Source organism: Phoenix dactylifera, chromosome 13 (genome assembly GCF_051530095.1).
Source record: "Phoenix dactylifera cultivar Ajwa chromosome 13, Ajwa_hap1_PhDact_Kaust_v1.1, whole genome shotgun sequence".
Lineage (NCBI taxonomy): Eukaryota > Viridiplantae > Streptophyta > Magnoliopsida > Arecales > Arecaceae > Phoenix > Phoenix dactylifera.
In genome coordinates this window covers 23,418,982-23,445,626 of record NC_143202.1, presented here as the reverse complement: position 1 = coordinate 23,445,626, position 26,645 = coordinate 23,418,982, and the positions used below count along the sequence as shown (strand labels likewise).

Here is a 26,645-nt window from a genome sequence, read left to right as displayed (position 1 = left end):
TGGTCCCTAGTTGCTTGAGTATCTCAGTTCGTTTTTACCCCTATTCTATGCGTTTTCATAAGTCATGGATTAGTATTTGCACAAGATGAATTAAAATGTCCGAATAAGATACATAGACAAAGTATTTGCTAGGATATCTTGATCATAATTTTCAAGATTCTTGTATGTGAAAGCAATCTAACACATGATATGAACCAACAATATGCTTTTCGTCGGCGGGATAAACATCATGCACAAGTTTGGCTGGCTTATTAGGAGGATGCGCGCTTCATCTCACATGCATTTTAACTCCGATCCGAAAAGGCCATGGACATGTTGATTACTAGATAGAACATATACCTATTCTTCAGTGGTTTCGCCTCATTTAAATTAGTTAGAACAAGCACTATACAAAATCTAGAACATTTCACATAAAATGATATTAGAATGACAACCACTTACAAGGCATAATTATAATCCTTCAGCATCCTCAACCCCAAGCTTATCTATACTTACCACCAAATTACTGTGGGTGACACATAATGTTGTCCTTCTCAAAAAACCCATTATGTTCTTCACCAACCTATTGTCCACATACAATTACTTCACTTCAACTTCTAGATGGTTGGAGCATTCATCACATCTTAGCTGCACGCGTGCTGAGGAAAAGTTTGGCCAAGAAATCAGTGGAAAGTTAAATCAATTCCCCTTAGGTGATAGAATATGGCTGGATCTTGTCTAAGGAGGAGGGGAACAATTGGACAAGTAGATATGCCATGGACAGCATCAAAGGACTCAATGGGGACAAGGAAAAGGGCAGCCAGTCTCCTTTAGTTGAAAGCAGCACCAAGTTGGCCTTCCTTTTTCACAAAGTGCATGCAAACTTTCTTTCCAACTCCCCAAGTTGTCCAAGCTCTTACAGTATATGTGGAGCCTCTTCTGTATTCTTTTCTCTGAACAACTCAAAAAGATTTGAATGTGATTCCTACTCTTTTGTTGGCTTCCTTGATCAATGAAATGCTATTCTTCATTGAAAAGAACAACTACCTTAACTGGGTTTTATTTTATTTTATATGTATTTATTTTGTTTGTTGACATGCATGCTGTGGTGTCTGAGCAAAAAGAGGCAAGAGAAAGGAGAAGCCATAGAGAGAGGTTGGAGATCCAGCTATCACTACAAAATTAGGTTCCTCCAAGCTAGCTTCTATGTGTTCTAAGTAATTCAAGCATACAATTGGATGATCTGGCATTGCAATGGTTCGACAACATGTTGGAGCTTCTAAAATCCTCGAAAGAAAGCCAAGCATGAGACACATGTAATCTTTCTCTGGACAAATTTGAGATGGTTGTGGAGACATGTAGGCTTTAAAAAGATTGATTTCTATTGAATTTTTTAAAATTCTTTCTCCAATTGAGGGTTGGAGTGAATTAGGTTGCTCGCAAGGAAAATGGTTCCCATTGCAACATTTTCATAAATAATTTTGCTGCAATAGCTTTTTGAAGCGGCCATAGTAGGTACAAGAGCTAGAAATTAAGCAAGAAACTTCAACCGAGATTAAATGCAATTATTGAGGTCTGATATATTTTTGCATGTATTAGAAAGAAGAAAAATAGTTGTTGGGTTCTATATTTGTATGAACCGTGCTGCTTCTTTATAGCCAAGCTCATATGAGACATCAAAGTAAAAGCAATATTACTCAAAAAAAATTTCGAATAGATTATATATCTATATCTATATCTGCAATTAAAATTTCTTCGGTGATGGCAATCGATCAATTTGGACACTCAAATCTCTCTCATGGACTTACGTGAGAGTGAAAAGTTAAGGAAGTGAAAAAAAAGATGAAACTTTTATAGGACATCAAACTCTTTTAATTATATAAAGAACGCTATAATTCATTTGTGATGTATAATATGCTACTTCTAAATCTCCTCGGGAGCAAACCACAGAGAGATATCAACCAATTGAGTTAATAATGTATAATTATTATAATACTGAAAATATCTTAATATGAAGATTTTGAGATTGATATATAATTTTGCGAAAAAATTGTTTTCATTGTTGTTATTAGCGCTTCTTTGGGTGATATCAGTTGTTATTAGCCGGCGTTACGCACACGTGTCTTGCCGGCTTTCACCGTATTGTTCCGTGATTCTTAACTGACACGCGTCAACAAACGCTTGGTTTTTAAAAAAAGAAGAAACTTTTGGTATCGAGAAGCATCCGCAACGCGTCGGGCGGGTGCATCTTGAGGGAGACTCTGTGGTGATGATCGACTAGATCCGGAGGACGGACATGTATGGTGATGGTCACCCCCTTATACAGGAGACTCGCAGGATGGCTCAGATGATGAGCGGCTTTCAGGCAGTTCACGTGTTTAGGGAGGCGAACCACCTCCGATCAAAAAAATCAAGTCGGCAAAAGTCGGCTTACGTGGCGTTCTATAAATGGAACATTTCAGTGTTTTGTGTTGCATCCTCCACCTCCTATCACTGCACCTCTTTCTGACACTGATTCCACTCGGAATCTCCGGTCAATTCTATCGCACGCCACCGCGTTATTTTCGTCATTTACTCACTTCAAAAAACACTCACCCATCGCGGGCCCCACCTCTTTGCACCGTCTAAATCTCCCCGTACCCGATCTATGACTTATCCCAGCCGTCCGATCACCGCCAACCCTCTTGCCGCTCCGCGGAGCAACGTACCGTAGAATGATCCCAGGGGCAGTTTAGTCATTTCGACTCGGAGCCGTCCAGCTCATGTCCTCATCATTGCCACATGCCATGCCATGCCATGCGGCATGCGTAATACCGCCATATCATCCGTCCTTAAAACTTAAAGCTCTCCACGTCGCGAGAGGGAGGGAGGGAGAGAGAGAGAGAGAGAGAGATGGGGAGCTCTGCCTCTGAGACCGAGTCCCCTGTTTCGATCCGAGACCCTAACCCTAGATTGGAGAGGAGGAGCAGGAAAGGGAAGAAAATGAAGGAGAAGAAGAGGGAGGAGGAGGGGGGGATGGAGTGGGAGGCGGATTGGCCGAGGAAGAGCCGGGGCGGCGGCGGCGGGGTGATGCTGGAGGGCTACGTCGAGGCGGCAGAGGGAGTCGACCAGGGGTCGGGCGGGGGCGATGGGGTGGTGGGGAGAACGAAAAGCCTGACGGACGAGGACCTGGAGGAGTTGAAGGGGTGCTTGGATTTGGGGTTCGGGTTCAGTTACGAGGAGATCCCCGAGCTCTGCAACACTCTCCCGGCTCTCGAGCTCTGCTACTCGATGAGCCAGAGGTTCTTGGACGGGCAGCAGCAGCAAAGCCGGGCGCCGGAGGCGGCGGGGGATGCGGCGGCAGAGCTGGGTGCTGCTGCGGCGTCCTCTGCTCCCGTGGCCAATTGGAAGATCTCCGGCCCTGGTAATATCGAGTTTTTTTGTTGACTGTTTACTGGTTTTTGTGCGGAATTTGGTTGCTTTGGTTTTTATCGGAGAGAAGGTTTTCATTTTGATTCAAACTCACTTCTCATATGGACAAAAGAAGCACTTTTTTTCATGTGTGTGAAATTAAGGGCAAAATACATTTTTTTCCCCTTGTTTCTACTAAAACTCCGAGGGATTTGATGGGTATCTTCTCTTAGAATGACTAACGGGTGGTAGATTCCATTTTTTATGACAGATTTTTTTGATTTTCAAACTGCGGATAAAGGATTTCTGAGAAAGATCGCTTGAAACTCTTTGACAAATGCGCGATCTTACATCTATGGTGTTTTGCATAAAAGCAAACAGGCCGTTTGCTTATCTGATACAATTTTTATTAAGTAGCTTAATGAAAGTATAGAATTTTGACTGCTGTAATAGGTTATATGAGTTGATTAAAAAGAAGATTGAATTAAACTTTTGATGAAAGTTCTCTTCATTTCTGTTCATTTTATGCGTCTTTGATATTTTGGTGGGACTTATTCATGCATACGTTATTTATCAATAACTTCGATCCTCCTTGCGTATTTAGCAAACCACTTATAGGTAGTGGTGACTCATGACCAGTTGCGATATATGAGGCATTATTCTTTGTTTTTAATTGCTATATAAGCTTTGTATCTTAAATTTTTCTTACATCTTCTCTAGTAATAATTATTGTTTAGAAGTTCTTTGGTTTCTCTCTAATTAACATCCCATAAATTTTGTATGTTGGTTCTAAACTAATCTTGATATGATTATTGTTCTAATCCCTTCAGCCTTGTGCTTTTTTGTGCGTTCATTGGTTTGGAGTATTAAAGTTTGTTCGCTAACATTAAGTTGTAATTAAGGTGTAAGCTCAATTTTACCCTGCCTTTCTAGTTGTCAACCTGCATTTGACAAATGGATGTCCTTTTCAACGCTGCGACTTGAGTTTTAGTATAGAACTTGTTTTGTGATTTAGTGTTTGTGTGACGAATTCTATTTAGCTATCTCAGAATTTTCTGAGAAGATCCTCATAGTACTATTCCTTTCTTTTTTTCATGTTGGTGGCATTTTGTCTGATTTTTTTTTCCCTCTGTTCTCTCAGGGGACCATCCTGAAGAAGTTAAAGCAAGGCTGAAATATTGGGCCCAAGCAGTGGCATGCACTGTTAGATTATGCAACTGATGGAACACTCTTGATTTAATTTGTGATATGAAGAAACACAATTTCATGACGATCAACATTAGGCAATCTTTTCGTCGAGAGAATTCCCTTCTGATACCTTGCTGCTCTATGCCCTTTGCGATTCTCTGCAACTCTCTCTTTGATGACAGGCTTGCTGGGACCTGATTCAAGACGAGAAGAGATGGAGGAAAGAGGAGGAAGAAGTGAATTTGAAGTCTATGATTTTAAACTGATAACACCATGTACCTCATCGCATTTGCTATGCATGAACCTGATTGCATTTGTTTCATGTATATACCAATAATTTAACTTCAATAAACGCAATTTTCTTCTTCACCTTGCTCCAACTCCTATGAATTTGGCTCTTTGCTATGTTCCCTTTTCTTCAAAGGAAAACAATTAAATCACCTTATTGGCAAGTATATGTTCCTTGCAATGGCTGTTGTTATTGTAGTAAAGTTGGCTCTGGCAGATTGATTGCAGGCAGACAGCATTGCAAGCAGGATTCGTAGCTTCATATGTTGGTTGGCAAGATAAGACTTCATGTGAGCTCTTGCAGTTTATTACATTATCTTGTTACATTTCCATCTGACAGAAGACAACCCGGGATATTAGACTCCCTTCTCTTCCTGGCAATTCTAGCAGGGGACTGGTCCCCAAGACAGGGCAGGCTTTCTGAGGCGATTCCCTTCAACTGGCAGCTGAGAATAACATTTTGTTTTGTTTTGTTTTGCCCTTTGCAGCAGTTCCATTTATTTCCGAATTCCATTCTGCAATTTGTTCTTCTTTGCCTTAACCTCGTCTTGCCTGCATATTGCTACTGTTGAGCTGCAGAGATGGTGGATCTCCAGTCGCTTGTGTATTGGACTTTTCTGATAGAGATGAAACCTTTCTTGGACATGATAGGAGTATCAGAATATGAACAGTATTAAACTGCTGGAATTTCTTCTTCCATTACTGTGTCTTGCAGACGAGAAATAATTTAACTTCTGTTTCCATAGCTTCTTTATTAGTATGGCCATGGTTTACAGATTGAGCAATATTATGTGATCAAAGTGCTGCTATTTAGACATGCAGATGAATTGGACCATTCTGTGGCAGGATTCTTCTATCTGTTTGCATTCTTTACTGATTTGATGTGACCATTAGCAGTTTGTTCTGATTTCTATTTCGAAAGCTAAAAAAAGTTGCTATATTTCGTTATCTACAAGAAAATTGTGCTTAGAGAATCTTTCCTGTGATTTCCCCTCTCCTATAATTTTTGTAGTTGATTTCTCTCCTGCTACAATTTTTAAGCGCAGACTGATGTTATGTTCTTTTCCTTTCCTAGATTGTGATTTCTTCTCTTCTTTTGTATTTGGGCTTTGGATCTTTTCTCTACCAAAAAAAAAAAAGAAAATTCCTAAAGCCTCTCATTAAGACAGACTTATAAGTCAATTAATTTATGCATTAGGCCTCATCGTTGTCATCATTTTTAACTCCATTTATACACGTGATTACGTGACATTGTATTTTATTTTTTCCAACAGATATAGCTTGTTATGTTCAGGATATCATACTCCCAAGTCTCATTCCAGTATGAATTCAAAAGCAACCACCGTAGGATTTAGATAACATAAGAAAGTGCATCTGAAAACGATTGAAAAGAAATATAAGATGTTTTTAAATGCTTCATGATTTCCACGTACTTTCTCATGGCGTATCCCAGTTGTTCTCTCTTTCATGGCAAAATCTGAATCACATCTCTCCAATCTTATCTCACAAAATTTCACAGAGTCAATGCTCAGAGTGCATTTGCTTGTGTGATGGCAAATATCAAGATAACTATCCTTGATCTTTGGTATCCTTTAAAGTTCCTTTTATTCTAATTAAAAGAATAATTATGTTCGATGGAGACCTGATAAGGTTAATTGAAAAAGTGGAAAACATAAGAAAAAGTAAGAAAGAAGAAAAAATTCTCCCACCCTCGAATAATAATTTCAGTCGGGACAAAAGGATAGATAGTGTTGATCTAATTAATCTTATTCTGATGAAAAGTGAAACCATTTGGTAGGATAAAAAGATAGAGAGTGTTGATCTAATTAATTTTTTTTTTCGATGAAAAGTGAAAATATTTGGTGGGATTGCAAGATAGACCACCATTTCTCAGGGATTACCGGGAGGTTATGATCATGTAATTCCACTTGAGAAATAGCTTTGTTAGGTCTGCTTGTTCGTTGGCAGCTTAGTTTCTAAAACCAGACTCCCTCCTTCACTCTGGCAAAATCACTTAAAGAGTGTTTTTTAGGATTCCAAGATGTATTTTTTTGGCCCAAACGGTCCTAAACTTGTTATCAATAATCTGCATTATACTAAAGAGATGTTTAACCAAATTGATTATTTACTTGTGCAAATTTAAATGCTGATGTGACCATGTATGACTAACAAGTTATATAACATATGATCTAATGGGCTTATGTGCAGTCATATCCGATATATATATATATATATATATATATATATATATATATATATATATATATATATATATATATATATATATATATATATATATATATATATATATATATATATAAAAGAAAGGCATAATCTTCAATCTTTGTCTAGGCCAACTACAAAAATAGTAGCTTTTCTGTCAAGGCGGAATTCGTACATTAACTATCATGGTCGCTACATCTTATACGGATGTCTTGCCCATTTGACGAAAAAGAAGATCAAGAAGCACTTTTCTATCCATATGAGTTTCTCCATAGAATATCGATCCTGCCTTGCAGACAATTATCGTCTTTCTGCAATCAAGGTGGAATTCGTATATCAACTATCATGGTCGCTACACCTTATACTGATGTCTTGCCTATTTGACAAAGAAAGAGGATCAAGAAGCGCTTTCCTGTCCATACGAGTTCCTCCATAGAATATGGATCATGCCTTGCAGGCAAGTATCACCTTTCTAAAAGTTCTCCTATTTTTAACTCATCAAGCTTTGGTGGTTGTTCTAGCCGATTATAGGGTTCCTACACTTAGCCTATTTGTCTAATGAAAAGTTAGAGAATTTCCTATCTGATGACTTTGATAAACAATGAGTATATATATGTATATGTAAATTTGTGTGTGTGTGTATGTATATGTATATGTATATGTGTATATATATATATATATATATATATATATATATATATATATATATATATATATGATATTCTGGAAGTCTAGGTTTTTTCCTTAGCTATAATTTAGCAGTGAAATTCAACGTAAAAGTAATTTAACAATAGTGAAGCGCATTTATTTAGAATTTTTGTGTTACCATAGAAATGTTTATTATATGCTATTTTGGGATTTTTTTGGACTTTTTATTTGAAAAATAACAAAAGAAACACTCAATAAAATAGAAAATGTTAAATACCACCGCGCCATCTCTTATGTTGATTTGACAGTCAATGTGCAATGACATAGCTTACCAAAACTAAAAGAAAACAGGCAATACCATGATGACATTGCAAGATAGTTGGACCCTATATCTTGCTTTCCATCTTCCCCAACTCTTTCAATAAATAAATAAATAAATAAAATCTTTGTGTGCATAGTTTATACCTGCTACAAACTTAAAATTTTCACTTGAAGCCTGCCAATCATAACAGAGGTTTGAGATTTAAACCAATACCCTCTCATTGTTCGTATTAAACTAATTGTGATCTGGTGCATGATATTCGGAAACTTGGAGAAAAATAGAGTGGTGATGGATTGCGGTGCTTATAATAAAGTAACTTGCATCAAAATTTTTAGAAACAATACTTTCAATTCGAATACACAACCTTCTCATGCGACATAGTAAATGAAGCATCCTTGATGAACCAAAATAATTTTCCATGCGGGCATCAAATAGTGACCATTGTAAATGATCATGCACTGTACCATTTCTGAAGGTCCTTTGTTGCATTACATTTTAGTACTGTAAATCACATTTACATATGGGTAAATATTTGATCAGTAATTCTTGCATTATAATAACTTATGGTAGAGACCTTGGATTTCCTAGGCTGCAGGCTTGCACAGATAATTTCCTCAATCAAATTACAGCAAAAATTGCACTTTAGTGGTACAGCATTCAGAGCTCGGTTGCTCAATAAGCTACAACAACAGATTATAATTATAACATACTTATTTGTTATCATTACTTACCTAGTACCTACTAGTATTAGCTTTGTTTTTATCCTTTGTAAAAGAATACGTATTTCTTGTTATTTGGCAAATGAAAAGCTTTAGTTTTGGGCGCTATAAGCTTTTGTTCTGAAATCTAACCCTCTCCGTTCTTGATTCAAAAACTCGAACGTTGTGATCCAACGGTCGACAACTGCCGCGGAAACTATAACCGCTTAGTTCCCGCCATATTCTGTCCAATCCAATCCCCTCCTTTTAAACCAACTCTTCTGTGCTTCTTCATCCCTTCCGTCTTCCTCCATCTATATTCTCCCTCCCGCTGTGGCTTCTCCACCCTCTCGGCCTCGCTTGGCTCGCCCTGTGTCCGCCGCAGGGCCGGCCAAGTGTCCGGCGATCCAGTGGCAAACCGGAGGAGTCTCCCTCTGGCATTGCCGATGGATAGTTTCCAGCCATTCGATAATCTCCCTGATTCGACTGAATTCCTTCCTCAAGAGGATGATGTCCTCCAATTCCTTGAATTCTCCGACCCGGACTACACCCAGCCTCTTGCTCTCCCTGCGCCACCCGATGTTGAATCCACTATGGAATTGTCCGGCATGATGCAGGACGCATCATTTTGGGATTTCGATGTTCAACGGCCGGCAAACGAGCAGTTTGCGCCGGCCGATCACGGAGTTGGGAATTTTGAAGCCTTGCCACCGGTCAATCAGGTGATTCCGGCGGCAACCACCCCTGAGGTCTCGCCGCCCGCCATAGATTGCAGCGGATGCCAAGCGTTGAGAGAAGTGGTTCATTCCAACGGTGTGTTGTGTTGCATCTCACCGTTTAACGGTCTCAGACTATGATTTTAAGGCATTACTTTCGCTTCTATATTTGTTATTGGAACGAAGGGAATTGATGATGATCTTTGTATGATTAGGATCACAAAATATGAAGCTTTCGATCCATGGAGGGCCTGGCACTTTCTATCATGCGATACTCGATGTTTACCACAACATCCATGGCTTTCCACGGGCTGCAGAGCAATCCTACATCGAGTAAGAAAGAACAGTTTAACAAGTCAATGATCGATCCCCATGCTCCATTATTAATCACATAATCCGTTATAATTCTTGAAATTGAGGCTCGAATGCTCTCACAAAATTAAATAAATATAAACTAATTTTGAGACCACGGTTCGCCGTACTGACCCAAATTAGATGGTATAGGGTATACCGTACCATACCAATTCGGTACCGGTACTCAGTATGAATGATATACTGATACTCGGTATGTCGGAAAAATTTTGTTACCAGTAGCACTGGTATGGGTCTAGTATTGAGATGGCAAATTTGCTTGAGACACTAACAATGGGTCTTTGAAGAGCTTTCTTGTTGCTTCTTTATTTGAAGTCAGGTCCTTTAAAACAGTACTTCTTTTCTTAATGTTTCCTGGGGCTCGAGGCCTTTCGATTAAGGGGCTCGGACACTTTCCAAGTTTATAGGATCCCTAAATCATATTATTTGTGTTTTGTCAGAGCCACAATTAACCATTCTTTGATACAATGTTGTAACTCAACGGTGTTACAACAACCAACATCCCAAACTTCGCTACTCCTCAGTTGCTTCTCCAGTTGCAAAGAAATGTTTCCAGAGCCATTCCAACTGGTGAATTACAAGATGCTTCTTTCTAAATCGAGAATGTAATTAAGTAGTGAAGTAGCTTCAGCTTTGGTTCTTGAAACATTACTCTGCCATTTATATTTCTTAAAAGTGCCATATATACAACCATCTTAACCACTTTATTTGAACTGGATTAATGCACCTTCTTTGTTTTAACCAGAGATACAAACAACTGAAATTCACATTCTTAACTTGCACCCACCATTTGAGCATCATCGCACCTCAAATAACTGGCAACGAATTATAGATCATTACTACTTTTACAAAAAAGAAAATTCGAGGGAAAGATTAGGCTCTAATAGTCTAATTAGATTCATTGAGATAATGGAGAAGGACCTCAAAGGACACTATTGCACACTTTGTATGTCGAAGACTTAAAATCTCTCTTCTTTTGGTATGTTTCATGATGTGCAGTCTCCGCACCCGAAGCTTCGATTGGGTGAAGAAGTTCCTAATCAATTATGGCCTGGTTCGAGTGCGTGATAATTATATTATCCTGCAGGATTCCCTCTCTGTCTTCTGTGACGCTCTATGTGCAAACATGAGATATGAGGTGGCCAGCACCAATGCTGTCAATGTATCAACTTCACCAGAATCAGGTGCTGTTTTTTTCTTCCTCATATGCATGGAGACTCCGAGCTTCATGCCGGATCCACCTTAACTTTTGTATGATTACTTCATTATAGGGTTATGTCAATCCAGGCCGATAGAAGTGGATCGCAGTCATCCTGTTCGAACTCTCAAGACTGGAATTGCTGCACAGGTATGTATTGAAGACTATGTTGCCACCTCTTTTATTTATAAATGCTGCTCAGAGATCTTCCTAATTATCCAGCAAACTCTCTGGCTTCATGAATTAAAGAGATCTCCTGAAATTTTGGAATGCTGACAACTACTTAGACATTCAGGGATACTATGAATTGTATACAAACTGCAATTGATTTGTTCATAAAATCATTATAGAGTTGCATCATGTAATGCTTTTTTCAGTAGATTCTTTTTATTTCTCTCCTTCATAATAAGTTAGATCTGTTAGACCAATGCAAGCAAAAGAAAAAAGAAAGAAAGAAAGAAAGAGAGAAAACTTGCCACCATGTTGGCACTTTCAGAAAAGTAGGCAGTGTGACCTCAATATAAACACAAGTACCAACAACACTGGCCCAACTTCACCTTTCCTTCTTCTTTCACTTCCCAGTAACTTCATCTGTGTGCTCCAGTACGAAAACACGTTTAATCATTTTTACAGTCTATTTTGGCTTTGATGATGGCTTTATTTCTGAAACTACCATTTGAAGAGTCCATTGTGTAAATGGATTGTAGTCTGTAGAATGTGAAAAGATATCAATTTGTTACCATCTACATATCTCTTGACCTCCTAAATTTCATAAATGTTATGTGTAGCGAATGGTCTAACTCCATCAAATTGAACAAAACAAATTAGACACTATATGGAGGAGCAGCTCTAGCATAGTTCAGAGGCCACATGTTCTTTAACATTTCTGTTGTTATTCTTCATCAAAATAGATATGGTACTCTTGGTTCCAACATTTTTTCCTGATTTTTTTCTTCTTAGTCATGTAATAATTTTTTTTTTCCTAATGGTCTCATTTATACTAGAGGGAGAGAACTGGAAGCATGCAGTTGAGGGACTTGGTTGATTATTTTCACCTTCCAATAGCAGATGCTGCTAAGGAGCTTGGCATATGTACTACTGCTCTTAAGAAGATTTGTAGAAAACATGGAATGCCCAGATGGCCTCAGCGAAAGGTCTCATTCTCTCTCTCTCTCTCACACACACACACACGCACACAGAGACACAAATACAAAACTAAATGCCTCTGAACTCCATGAACGTATGCCAAATGCTGGAATGAGTTCTTCTAACAAAACATTCTTTTAGAAATGAGGCAGATCAAAAGCATAGATAAGAGGATCTCAACCCTGCAACGAGGTTTGCATGCTGAAGCTGGCGAAGGAGCTGCGAGAACTCAAGTTGAGATTGAGAGGCTCAAAGTTGAGAAGGCACGGATTTGTGCTGGTCTACCACCATAGGTTGGCATGGGGAAACATCACGTATCCAAATCATGGAGGTTGTAAAGACTTTGTCACTTTGGCAATTGCTACGATGGAAGTGATATTGTCTACAGATTCTTTGACATGATTATTAAATCTGTGAAATAAAGATAAAGAAGCGGTGCTCTGTTTTTTTTTTTTTTTTTATATTGATGAGAAGGAAGAGATGCTTTGTTGCTTGTTTATATCGAAATGGTTCTTTACTTTTCCAAATACAATTCTCAATAGCCTCTCTGAATCCCCGTTCATCTTTAAAATGGTAAAACCATTAGCAAATACTGTCCTCAGTTCCATTTGAATCAACTAGCTAGGAGTAAAGTGGTGCCTATTATATGAAGAAAGTTGATAAAATATTGAAGAAATTTAAGGGGTGAGTATCCCATATATTGATTTTTTATACAATTTTTATTATCTTAGAAATATTGTGTTACTATTTTAAGATTTCCTATTTTCTTATATCTCATTCATAGTATTAGTCAAGGATTTGTGACAACCTTCTTCTTTTGCCATCCTCCTAACCATGAGATCTTTTGTCATAGTTTTCTTTATATGTATATAACAACCCAAGACATTCAAAAAGAAAGCCATAAGATATTATTTAGATTCTTTGGATATCTAACAACCTTCTTCTTTCATCGCCCTATCAATCATCAGATATTCTTATGATAGCTTTTTCTTTTGTACATGTAATATTTCTAGAACCTCATCCAAGAAGACTAGTCGGAAGATATTATTTAGACTTTTTAGCTTTGTATAAGTATCCAATATTTTTTAACGCATAATTAATATAGGACTAAATACAAGCATGGATGAGTCCTCATATACATATACTTTCCTCATTTAAACCTGATGTTCTTGCCAGACTATGGATCCAAATTTAGTCAAATCTAATCACAAACACCACAATTGGTATGTAATCGGTCCTAAAGAGGCTAGTGTTATAGTGTTCCATAGTGTCATGCATGGGATCCATTCTTATACTATTTTTAATGATTCAGAATCTTATCTAAAAAGGCTAGCCAAAAGGTATTATTTGGATATTTCCTAAAAAGGCTAACCAAAAGGTATTGTTTAAGTTTCCTATATTGTTTAAGTACCTAAGATCTTTCTGGTACACAATTAATGTGGGAATAAACACATACATATATGAGTCTTCACACGCTTCTCTTGTTTAAACCCAAGCATTCCACAAGGTTAAGAGTCAAAATCTAATCAAATCTAATCATAATCAACACAATTAGCCTATGGTCGGCACTACAAGGATCAATGATGTGGTATCCCTTAGTTATACATGGGCAATTGATCGGATCCACTCTGATAATATTTACAATGACTCAATACCTCAAGCAAAAAAATTAGTCAAGAAGATATTATTTGAGTTTCTTGAGAAAAGTAGAGGAAAGCTTTCATGGCCTCTTGCAACCATGGTGCAGATTATAGCCAATCCTCCTTGATCAGAGGCATCTTACCCCCCTCCCTCTCTCTCTCTCTCACACACACACACACACACACGCACACACTAGTGATGAAGTGAAAAGAAGATGTTGAAAATCTGAAAATAATAGGACTGGTTTTTTTTTCCAACAATGGTTTAGTGGTATTATCACATAAACTCTATAAATCCCTTTTGAGGTTTTTTCCCTTTCTTTTTGGTGCGTATGTGTGTGTGTGTGTGTGTGTGAGTTCCTTTTGAGAATTTTCAACACAAAAAATACCAATGCTAACATGTGATTTTCTAGTACAATGGAAACATAAGTGAAAACATGTATCTGCGACTCAACTTCAGATACTTTCACATGAGCCTAAATTTTGCCATTGGGTGGTCTTGTGAAACGTGTATCTGCGTGCATGCATGTGGTTGTACGTGAGAGTGAGATTCCACCTCATGTGACGAGTATAATGGAAACAGAAGTGAAAACTCTGGCCGCACAGTTTCACAGAGGGAGAAGCAATACTCTCCTTGGAGCTGCAAAAAGGATCTGAAGGACAAAGAAGGATCTGTTTGTTGGTAGTTTGGTGCTGAAAACGAAGTTCTTGAACACTCCTTTGACACCTCCAATCCCTGCTATGATTGAGAAGAACAAAACCAAGATAGCAAGGATGGCATGTGTTATACCCTTCGGCATCTAAAAGAAGGCCAAAAGCTTTGGTCTTACGCTTTAGAATATAGAGAGGCTTACACTTCGGCATCTAAAAGAAGGCCAAAAGCTACAGTGTTATGCTTTAGAATATAGAGAGGCTTGGGCTGATATAGATAACTTTGAATATAAAGGACAGGTCACCATCACCTGTAGACCATAGTTTTCATACCGAATCTATGTAAATTAATATGTCTCATTTAATGCGAGGAAGACCAAGGGGAGACTTGGAAGTCGTATGCCGAGATATTCTGTATACCCAAAGTCTGTCGTCTTCCATCCAACCCTTGGAATAAATTCTTTTGAAGACATTTATGAGAGTTGTTCCGTATAGGTCATGTGGATATTCCAATCATGTAGTTGTAAACAGTTGATTTTTTTGGATAATAAGATATTCCATTTATCTTGTCTTGAAAAAAAAAGAGAAAAGAGTTGGAAGTACACAAGAATATAAAAAATAAATATACCAATGGGAACCTTTCTGTAGCATGGAGTCCAACCATTATTGAGAAATATATATATTTTTTTGCTTTAATATAATGTTTTACATGCATGCAAGAAATCAAGTAAATTAATGAAGAAAGATGATAACGAACCGTGCAAACATAAATGGATTCTTTTCCTAAAGACTCATTTTAACAAAGGTCTGTGCCTTTTATTATAAATTTTTTTTTTCTTTTCATGGCTCAGGGTAAAATTATCTTTGGTTTTCCACTTAATTGAGACAATTCCCCACCACTTTTTTGGACTTCTCACCAGAAAGCCAATGCCATCTAGATTGATTCTTCTTTTCTTTCATTTTGAAGTCTATATATATCCAACATGTTTTAATGTAATGATTTAATATTTTGTCTATAAATAATAATTTTATATATTAGGAAATGAAAGGCAATGGCAAAATAAGATATATGAGAAAACCAAATTTTAACAAATGGAAGATGGTTTTCTCAAAAAAGGAAAAGGGGGTGGGGGAGGTGGGGGAGGTGGTTGGTTAGTTCTTTGGTTAGGAAATGTTGGATGTAAGCGAAATATCATAATAGAAATATATTATTAGACAGAAAATTGGTTATCAGGCTCCTGTCACAAATGCTCCACAAGATACTCATCTAAATATAGATTCTTATTTATAAATGGTTTAAGTAACATCAATGTATAACTAATATCTTGTTTTTTCATAATTTTAGTGTTTTATTTGCTAGCATGTTAGTCTTTTTAAGAGAATGCTTGAAAGTATTCAATCTATGTAAGTAGGAAATAAAAATGCCTGGCATAGAAGTAGGAATAGCTTCTATAATGGTTAGACACTAAAATAGATGGGTGAGCGGTTAAGGTTTGAATAACAAGTATTCGTTTCTTTCATGCATTATTTTACATCACTGTTATAACTTACATGCTTTAAAGATTAATCATATAGAGTAATGTAAAGAACTTGAAAGACCCTTGATTGCAATAGAATTGGTCTTCGACATTAAACTTGATGACTCATATGTAGGATGTTGATAAATAAAGTTTGATATTCAAGAGTATAAAAGTACTTATCCATAGCTTACAAAAATAATGCATTATTTGGAGACAATACACTTGTTCTATATTTGTATTTTCTCAGTTTGTTATTCTAGATCGTGAAATAACTAGTATCCTTTTCTTAGTTGCAATACTTAGTAGTTGTCGTGGTAATAATAACATTATTTTTTATTAGTTAGTGAGAATCGAATCATATAATGCAAAGTCAAATGTTGACCTAGGCTAATTAAATTCCTTTAGGGGGCAAACACAAAATCAAACGTTTTGGTACTTTAATCATTAATAATCTTAAATTGTTTCCTCCAACCCTTTCCTAAAAAAGACATCCTACCATGTATTCATCCACATTCCACAACATCCATCCCAAAATTAAATACCCAAATTAAGAAACCAATTAATTCCTCCCCGCCCCTTTCCTCATTTTAGGCCACAAATGGCTCAGCACCGCGCCATGCCACAAACAGCAAACTCCCTTCATATCCACTCTTCGGCCGTCACGTAACCTAACGGCATGGGACCAACAACAAATTCAAAAAAAGTAGCTCATCCCGAGAAAAACGTCCCCGACTCCCGAGACTAGCATACACCGACCCCAACACCGAATCCCGCTCAACCCCCGCCGCATCACCACCGTCCGATCGCTGTTCCCGCTAATAGGAAGAGATCCACTATATCCGACTCACACCCTCCGTCCTCTATATAAAAAATTGGTCTCTCTCTTCTCCTTCTCCGAGAGAGAGAGAGAGATGGGTTCTTCGAATAGACTCCAAGCGGCCTTCAAACCCCCGAAGCGAGAGCTCGCACCCTACCTTCCCCCGGGTTCGAACCCTAACCCTAACCGTAATCTTGCGGGATCTTCCACGGCGGCGGGAGCGGCGATGGCGGAGGGGGGAGTTACGGCGGTGGTGGTGGAGGGGGCGGAGGAGGACGAGGTGCTGAGGGACGCGGGGGCTCTGTCTCGGGAGGATGTGCTGCGCCGGCGGTTGCGGCGGGTGAGGCAGCTGGAGAGACTCTACCGGCGGAAATACTGGGCGCTGATGGATGAGCTGCGGGTGCGGCACCGGGATTACTACTGGGTTTTCGGGTTGAGTCCGGTGGAGGAGGAGGGTAGAGGGAGGGGGTCGGATGATGGTGGGATGGGGTTGGGATTAGGGTTTAGAAAGGGGAAGAGTAATAATAATGGGGGGGTGGAGGAGAAGCGGTGCGCGTTTTCTGGGTGTAAGACGAAGCCGATGCCATTGACGAGTTATTGCCATAGCCACATACTCTCGGATAGCAAGCAGACGTTGTATAAGCCTTGCAGTTATGTTATAAGGAGGTATGGACTGGAACCTGCTCTGAAAGTTGAATCCCTTCTCTTTTTTTTCCGTTTTATCTTTTGCGAGGTTTTGTGGATTAGGGGTTTGATTATGATTCAGTGAGGACTGAGGATAGTCTTGATTTTAGGCTTCTGTTGGGGTGCTTTGGTTATGTTTTGTTTTGTTTTGTTTTTCAATCCTAGATCAAGATCTAGGATTTAGGAATTCAAAGATTCCCCTTCTTACGCGGTTTGTGGAAAGCACATTCAATGTTTAAAAAAAGTTTAGTCATGCTTTCTGTTCTGAAGTTGCTTTCTGAAACTTTTTTTCCTGATTGAGTGGTTCTTTCTGAATGTTTCATTATATGTTCTTGATGATATTATAAGTATTGGTTGGCGGAACCAATACCAGAAGGGGTAGCGTCCGGCAACTGGTGCAGCATGGTAAAGGACCATACCATGCCATTCCGGGGCATCTAACACAGAGAGAGCCGGAGAGGGAGGGGGAGAAGGAGAGAGAGGAAGAGGGAGAGGGAGGAAGGGAGGGAGAGAGGCCGGGAGAGGGCTTGAATGCCCTCGTCGACAGGGGGGTGCTTTTTTTTTCATTTTGAAACGGGGAATGATGCCTTTTTTTTGTAAACTTCGAATTGAAATCAGGCAAATCGTTTTCCAATTTCAGTTCGTAGGTTACAACCAAAAAAAAAATTGCGTTTTGAATCTGTGGTTGAATCATGCCGGTAACCGACCGGTCCGATTCGACACGCCCAGACCCAGCTGGTTCGACACGGCTCAGCATACCTTAGTTACATTAATCATGTTTGCAGATTGGCAAAATCAAATAAGCGCTTAATTTATGCTAGAATCTTATGGGCACATTTAAGTAAGTTTACACATTAAAAAAAGGATCTTAGGTGTGTGAATGTGTTTCCTATGCAGTGAAAAGCTCTCCTATTCGTAGCATTTGGAAAGCTCAGGGTAATTTTCTTCCATGTAAGTGCTAGAAGTGTCCAAACTTGAGTTCTGAGAAAACATGTTCTGAAAACTTGATCTCTGCTGTTTGTTTTGGACTTTGGAGGAAATGGAAAACAGGAATTGCAACTTTGGCATTAAAATGACCGTTAAATTATCATTACTATCACATAATTAAATGGCCAATCTGTGAGGGGGAAGTGACTGGCACAGCATTTAATGAGCATTATAAGCCCCTAGTTATCCACATCGAATTTGACTGCAGAGCTGCGTTGGAAGATAGGTGCAACATTTTTTTGCTGAATGATAGACATATGCAATCTGGAGACACTCACTGAAACAAAGACCAGCAACTACACATTTTTGGATGAAGTGAAGTTCGGATTGCTCTACACACTTTTGGATGAACTGCAGTTCAGGTTCCTCACATCAAATGAGACACAACCTTTATATTGTTGTGGGATTCTATGACTTCTAACCTTTAGTATAGTGCAAAATGATGACTTCTAGTGTCACATTGTCCAGTATTTATACTTCACCTCAAACAATACAAAACAAAACAAGAAAAAAGAAAAAGGAAAGAAAACTCAAATAAGGTGGAGCATAGGTTTCAAAAAAGAAAGCATCATAGACAGTATGTGCTGCCATATATTAGTACACGTCAGAGCATTGTACTTCAACTAAATTGTTAGAAGGGTATGAACCCCTTTGTCATGTTAGTAACATGGCAACTTAGTACATGTCATTATCAAGGACTCAAGTCCTAGCGGGATGTCTCGTGAAACACTAAGTCTGGGTACCATCCCAAGTGCCGGGATAGGACTGCCTTTTCATTGTCTCAGCATCTTGATTGACACGTCTTGGGACATCCTCTGTTCTAAGTGTCGGGACAGGGTGGCACGGTAGTGCATCATGTTCCATGAGAAAACTGGGACAACTCCATCCCATGGAAGTTAAAACCTTGGTCATTATATAAAATATGTTCTGGATGTGTTCTTTGCTTAATTTTACTTACATTTATATCCTTAATTTAAACCACTTCATTATTTATCATTATACTATATTGTTGATAATATAATGGATCATACATAAAAAGAGCTAGATTTGCATACACTTGAGTGGGTCTCCGCTTAGATTTGGTCATGTCTACATTAAACAATGGGAGTTTAATATTGATATGAGCCATTGAATATGATCTACTATATCTAAACCATAATGTTGATTTGCCTAGGCTAGGCAGTGGATCCTCTGTATGGCCTACTAGGCAAGCACCTAGGCATGTAGGTGGCTTCATTGGAAGGAAAGTCTTTGAAGCTTTTACCATGCATCTCTTTAACTATAGACATAAATAGATGTGTATATACCATATATACACTCTTTTTCACCATATATAATATCAGAAATTCTATTTTTCACACTTAAACATTCCAAGTATCTCCACAAGGAGAAGGAGAGCACCAACAACATTATTGCCACTGCAGTAGCCCTCAAGCTATAGAGGAGGAGGAGAAAATAGAATATGAAGAAAAAGAGGGAAAAAGGGAGAAAATAGAAAATGCAGGGAAGAATGGCCAAATGAAGGAGAGTTAGAAGTTAAAGAAAGAGAGGAGAAGATGAATATGAAGATTGGTCTGAAGGAGAAGAAAGGAAGAGGGAACAAAAAACATATATACGAAGATGACACTAGCACTAACTACTGCAGTTACTACCACTAATTATTGTTTGTGAACTTATGGATAGTCATTGATCAGTCCTTTGGCAGTTGTTAGTTGGTGATAGCCTTTGTTGCCCTCCTATACGTCCTATAAGGGCCTTTGGTACCTTTCCACATGTCTTGTGTGGGGATCAAATAGAGAAAGAAAATGGGAAAAGAAACCTTTAAAGAAGTATGATTTAAGCGGGCTTGGCCTAGGCAGTCCTGCCAAATTAAGTGCCCAGGTGGCTGCCTGGGAGCCTAGGTGACCACCTTTAACAACATTGACCATTGTGGAGTAAATATGCAGCATCTATGAAGCATGGGTTTGTAGTACGTATACAATGAAGTGTACACACATTAATATTACAAATCTTAGATTCTTAAAAAAGACATGGCATAGAAATGATAGGGATACGACTATAAATAAATATTTACCTATGTAACAAACCTCAATCTTTTATTTTCATGATCATTTTTATAGCTCCAGGTTCTCTACAAATAATTAAGATACAAATGATGATGAAAGCCAAAGAGTAGTGTAATTTACTTTAACACGTTGGAGATGTAGATGTCGAACCCACTTGACCCAACTTGGCCAATCGCTCGACATCTCCAAAATGTATCCAGTATGTGAGAGGAATTAATGGCACCATGCTTTTATTGCTCATTAAAAGATTTGGGTACTTATGGGAAGTAGTTAATAGTATGGGATGGATCCTCCCTGTACTATACAATGTTGACAAGACAACAGTACTTGAGACACCATCGAGACATTGGTTCGTGCATGAATCGAGAGATCTCGATTGTCCTAGTCAGTACCGGATGGGATGGATTGGGATGATTGTCCCAACATGTGGAAAGATGGTGCATTTGGAGATCCAATTTAGTTTATTTTTTCTCATTCTTGTTGTTAAGGGTTATTCGAATCCATCCTAACTAGTCTTGCTACCATACTTATTTAAGATCAAACAAGGATGGTTATACCGAGACTTTAGTTCTTGATCTTTCCAAGCTTTTTTTTTTTTTGGTTTTAGTCGGGTAGATTTGAGCTTCAATGTGAATATGCAATGTGATTTTTGGGATGATTGCAGCAGCAATTGCATTCAACGACCACTAATTTGAAGTTCTTTAAATATGGTCCTTATATCGAAGTCATCAGGGTTTTTCTTTTAATTTGATCCAAATAATAGCCAATTAAATCTAATATTTAAGTCCTTAATCTAGGAGGTTTTAAAGGAATTAATTTTGGTATGAAATGGTTCGGTTACTACTGGTTATGTAGCACAAAAAAAATGCTACAGTACCATGGTCTACTTATGAGACTATAGGTGGCTGGTTTGGAGATCTTAAAGGGGATTTATTTCTGTATTTGTAAAAGCTCAAGAGAAAGGGAATATGATAACTTGGGAACCAAGTTTAGAAATCCTTATAAGGAGGCCTTAGTTGGTAGGAGAAAGGGAATGTATGCCTATCTTTTTATGTGAAAATAATTGAAGATTCAGAGGCAAGTTTGGAAACCCCTCTTGTTTCTCTTAGTCTTTCTTATTCTTCCTTTCTTTTTTTATCTCTTTCATTTATTAATCATTGATCTATATACTCTTTTGCTACTATGCGATTATCGGCTTAAATTTGTCTTATGTCACAATCTCCTTTTTACAAAGTTTTTTTTTAATGGAACTGTTTGGAACATGCTTTGTTTTTGACTCTAATCATTTGTTTTCGCCTTAACATTTGAGGTAAAATATGCTACACTTCAGTTTCAAGTGCTGCTTGTGGTCTCCTTTATTACTCACCTAGTGGTAATGTGTTGATGAGATTAGTTCGCCTTGGTACCGGCTAGCAATGGAGAACATTGACCTCTTAATTGGTATTGCTAATGAGGATATACAAACCTTGAGGCTTGAAGATAAAATGGTCTAAAGAATGGGAGGAATGGTCTTGCAATGCATCCTTTTTAATATATCTTTTTGGAACATTGGAAGTTTATCAACAAAATTCTTGTCCAACTTTGTCATTCTTTCCCTTTTTAACTTCCTTAAGTTGGAAATTCGTCTAGAAGGTGATTTGAGTGCAGAAATTGGGAAGTTACAGGTTCTTTACTATTGTATAAAGCAAACTTCGGCATCCCTCTTAATTGGATGTTCAACCATATTTGTAATGCACGATGCACAGGGGGAAGCATGGATGATCATGACTTGCTAATCAAGAGTCAATATAATGAAGAGATAAAGATGGAAAATAAGCAAGTCTTAGGAAGTGTTTAAGCCTGCCCTCCCCACTTCTCATATTTCTTGTATCTCAACCTATGTAATAGTGGAAAGCCTAGGGATTGTCCATCTGCTCAACAGTTGTAACATAATCTTTATAATTAGGGAAATATTATCCTTAGAAATAAGGTCTTGTCCAAAAACATCATTTGGGGAATTTAGGTGTTAAAGATGTCTTGCCCAAGGTTTGAAATGCTAACCCACACCAACCTGTGCGGCATGTCATACTGCCTGTATTATGTTTCGTATCAACTTGGATTGACCTATATCAGTATGGTTGTATTATCCGATGCCGATGAACTGTGACTAGATATGGAAGGCAGATCATTCCACTTGTCATATTGGCAAGCAGTTAGTATGCCCCCTTATGACAAGTACATATTATTATATACATTCTTTTATATAAATGGGCTATCCTTTTATTAAACCGAGGTTTTATATCTTGGTTTCAAGGTTGGTACTGGTATAGTATGGCATGGTACGGTATGCCCTCCTACTGATACATGATCAAGGTGCTAAATCGGCATAACACCCATACCTTGTGTTGGTGCAGTCCTGTATCAAGCCCCTGTATTGTATTGCTTCTCTATGGATATAGTATGCTATGCTTAGTATGGACCAGTTTAGTCTGGTATGTAAATCCATGTGCTAGACATAAGAATCCATGTTTAGTTTCCAGTAAATGTGTGAGAGGGAGGAGTATACATCTAAAATGAAGTATATATATTCAATTCAAGCCAGATGATCATATGATCGAAGGAATGATTCCATTTCATCAAATGTGCTTGTCTATTGAATAAACCATGTTCAATATCAATCAACCACATGTATTGCACATTCACGAAAGTAAAAAAAAAAACATGAAGTCCCTCTTGGACACCTGCCCATTGGTTGTTTGTCACATCTATTATGTGGTCTGAATCTCACCATGAATACACTCTTCTTTTAGTAATAACCACCCCCATTCCTTGCCATGCCCCATGCCCGCCCCTCCCTGCCACCCCAAAGAAAAAACTCTGTAGAAGAGAATATGAAATAAAATGGAGAGCATATTTTTCATCCTTGATTGCTTGGATCAGAGTGATCTGTTGAAGGTTCCCTGACGCGAACTTGCACCTGCCAAGATCTACTTAATGGCAAGGAAGCTCCTTATAGGCATTATTTTGGATGCCGATAAAGATTTACTAATTTGTTCATTCTATCTTAATGAAATGAATGATATAAGGATTCAACACAATGAGTGACACTATATGTTAATGAACTGGAATTAAATTACTGTTAGGTGATATCAAATGCTTGATCTGATGAAGGGTGGAGCAGCAGTTTTAACGTGGTAAGAATTGTTTTCCATCGTGGGTGTTCACCCTATGTCAAAGATTCTGGCAACCTTTTTCCCCCTCCAAGCAGCTTGTTTTCTCTTTTCTCGCCTGGTCTTCTCTCTGCTTTTGGATTAATGGGTGATGAGGCCTATGCCCCGTTTGTTATAATATAGTATGCTATTTTATCGAGGAATTTCTAGATGAAGATGTCTAATTAAACTAGAACATGTCAAATAATTAGAAATGTATATTGTGCTTGTTTAGTTTCTATATCGCCTTGTCTTGATTGGTCTTAAAGGATTCATATTTCTTATTAAATGTGCACATCTTGGGTGAGTTGCATATTTTTGTAAACTTTACTTCTGTTTTTTTGCTTATTTATTCAGTGTAGTTTTTGTATCTCCACTATCATTGCTGTAATGGCTGATAGTAATGTAGGTTGCATTCAAACGAAAATCTTTTAGTCACAGCCATTTTATAAGAATCAAGTGGCACTTGGATTTGAGAAGATTGTTATTGTCCAATGACATGACTAGCAGACTAGTGGTTGAAAGCTATTCTACATGTTGCATTATTAATAGAATGAATGTAACTGCAGGATGCTTTATACTAGTTTCTATAAAGTGGGTGCACTATTTATTACTGACCTGAGAATTGTGATTAGATTGAAAATCTCTTCCTGACTCTTCACAATGTTGGCTGTGTTTGAATTGCAGCAGCCCACAACATGGGCAAGTTGTTTGTGGGAAGCCAATTCTGAGAGCCACCATGCCCTCGCTCTGCCATGTGCACTATCAGAAGATACAAAGGAATATCTCACAAGCTTTGAAAAGAGCAGGCCTTCACACACCCTGTTCAAGCAGGCCTGCTCCAAAATTTAACGTTCTAATTGCTGAGTGTGTGCGTCAGATTCAAGCCAGAAGAGAAACATTGGATGCTACAACTGATAACATTGTACAAGAAGCGAATGAAAAAGTTGATACAAAGGAATCTCACAAGCTTTGAAAAAAACAGGCCTTCACACACCCTGTTTAAGCAGGCCTGCTCCAAAATTTAATGTTCTAATTGCTGAGTGTGTGCGTCAGATTCAAGCCAGAAGAGAAACATTGGATGCTACCACTGATAACATTGCACAAGAAGAGAATGAAAAAGTTGGTTGATCTTTCTTTCTTGAGAATATGATTCTTGTTTGCATTGCTGTCCTGACCTTCCAGACATTAACCTCACCAATCAAACTGAGCTAGATATCTGGGTTGACCCACTCTGCCTGGGAAGTATGCTCACTAATCTAACAAAGGTATGGCAGTGTTTTTTTGTATTATTTTCTTGCCAATTTGTATTCCTGTTTGTTTTCTCCTTGGTTGTATATCTGTTGATCCTAGGTTTTTCAACTATATTCCATCCTTCAGCATGTTTTTTTACTATTTTTTTTATTTACTCACCTTAGTTATGCATCTTATTTAGTAGTCCATTTTTATTTAATTGTCTCTATGATTCTATTCAAGCCATTTGATGTTCTTAAAACCTTATGAGGCATTGCAGGTCTGTTAAAGGACAGCTTAACTAACAGGCTTGGTTCTCAGGGTGATGACGACCCCTCAGTTGCATGACTATGATATAGGATGATGACTGCGTAAAGGTTTCGCTACCCAATGGCCTTGTTAGTATACTTGGAGGAGTATTCAAGTTTCTGGTTGGTTGGTTATTCAGCTTTATATTCAGGCAGGGCAATGCAGCCAAGGCTTCGCCACCAGGCCCCAGATACGATATACTACTTGGCATCCCTTCTTGGGCGATTACCTGATACAAATCCATCTGCTTCCTGCTGCCGTGCTCCTCCACTTTCTTCTGCTGTTTGAACTGATGCAATCTCAGTCCTATATGTTCTGGATCAAGGGCCATTGGGATTTGCCACTCTTATGTTAAGTCTTAAGCAGATCGGCTCTGATGTGATTATGTCTGAGATGAAAGAAATATTGAAACAGTTATCATGTGAATGCAGTGATTCTTTACACCATGGTGAAAAACCAGAGCTGAATTAGATGGTCGTGTATTTGTCAAGCTGGAAATTCTATAAGCAGATATTGCTGCCCAGCCTGAAAAAGAATATGCCTACATGCTTAGCAAGTCATATGCAGTAGACTGTAATTGGGCGTGCGATGTTGAAATTTAGGTCACTGCTTTGTTTATTAGGCTACATGAAAATTTTTACATGGCAATTGAAAAATGATAGTGTGGTTGTTTCTTCTTAAAATTTACTGTCCAAGGTTTTGAGGCACCCTCCTTTTTCATTCTGTAAAGCTTGGTTCACTCTTTAACTAACCATATTGAAAGTCAAAAATTTTGTATCTGCATTATTTATTGTTTTAGGAACTTCCCGTAGTGGTACTGCGCTTGAGTTTCAGAGGATTGTGGTTAACTGTTGAATATCTCGCAAGCCATTACCTTTTCAGGTCTTTCTTCTTAGTATCAGGTGTTGAGTTATTTACTGTCACAAGATGGACTTGCATTAATTTCTGTCATCTTTGAGTTACCGCGGCCCGTCCTCAATTTCTGGAATAAATTTACAGGCATCCAAAAGTTTTGAGTGTGTTCCTGAGATACCCATCTTCAATACCCATCTACTAGTCCTGAAATTTTGAAACCAGTCACTTGTTTTATGTCATGCAATTTCCAAGCCTCGCATTTTCAAAATTGAGAGGTGAGGTTTGGGTGATGGTAGACTGGAATTGAAAATATACAGTAGCAGTATCAAAATCGAGTAGTATATGCTGTCAAACACTTCAGCAGCTATCCTAGATCCCGCTTATTGCTTGAGTTGCATGAAGCCTTTCATTCCCTGTAATTTTCTTGCAATGTATGTGCTCATTGGACTTTCCAAAGCTTGTTTGTTGTACCAATGGTTGCTTTTTCCACTGCCTCCTTTTCTTTGCATGTACTTATTTCAGCGTGT

The 26,645-nt window shown here is 38.2% G+C and overlaps 3 protein-coding genes across 5 annotated transcripts; all 3 read left to right on the top strand.

Annotated features, from left to right (window-relative positions):
- Nucleotides 1-2,837: 2,837 nt before the first annotated feature.
- Nucleotides 2,838-4,926, top strand: LOC103708560 (uncharacterized). Its single transcript, XM_008793539.5, has 2 exons — nucleotides 2,838-3,382; nucleotides 4,511-4,926. Exons 1-2 carry the CDS (start codon nucleotides 2,872-2,874, stop codon nucleotides 4,588-4,590), a joined length of 591 nt encoding a protein of 196 aa, XP_008791761.3. The 5' UTR covers nucleotides 2,838-2,871; the 3' UTR covers nucleotides 4,591-4,926.
- A 2,917-nt stretch (nucleotides 4,927-7,843) lies between these two features.
- Nucleotides 7,844-12,631, top strand: LOC103708559 (uncharacterized). The gene is made up of 5 exons (XM_088709730.1): nucleotides 7,844-9,549; nucleotides 9,668-9,785; nucleotides 10,824-11,008; nucleotides 11,096-11,172; nucleotides 12,027-12,631. The coding sequence occupies exons 1-5, from the start codon at nucleotides 9,183-9,185 to the stop codon at nucleotides 12,249-12,251; spliced, it is 972 nt and encodes a 323-aa protein (XP_088565856.1). The 5' UTR covers nucleotides 7,844-9,182; the 3' UTR covers nucleotides 12,252-12,631.
- Nucleotides 12,632-16,567: 3,936 nt separating this feature from the next.
- Nucleotides 16,568-26,049, top strand: LOC103708558 (uncharacterized). 3 transcript variants are annotated; one of them, XM_008793536.5, is made up of 3 exons: nucleotides 16,568-17,462; nucleotides 24,412-24,989; nucleotides 25,235-26,049. In XM_008793536.5, the coding sequence occupies exons 1-2, from the start codon at nucleotides 16,891-16,893 to the stop codon at nucleotides 24,695-24,697; spliced, it is 858 nt and encodes a 285-aa protein (XP_008791758.2). In that variant the 5' UTR covers nucleotides 16,568-16,890; the 3' UTR covers nucleotides 24,698-24,989; nucleotides 25,235-26,049. The 3 variants fall into 3 exon arrangements, with proteins under 3 accessions (XP_008791758.2, XP_008791756.2, XP_008791755.2); XM_008793534.6 differs by having other exon boundaries at nucleotides 16,576-17,462; nucleotides 24,409-24,989; nucleotides 25,276-26,049; XM_008793533.6 differs by having other exon boundaries at nucleotides 16,576-17,462; nucleotides 24,409-24,989.
- The last annotated feature ends 596 nt before the right edge of the window (nucleotides 26,050-26,645 follow it).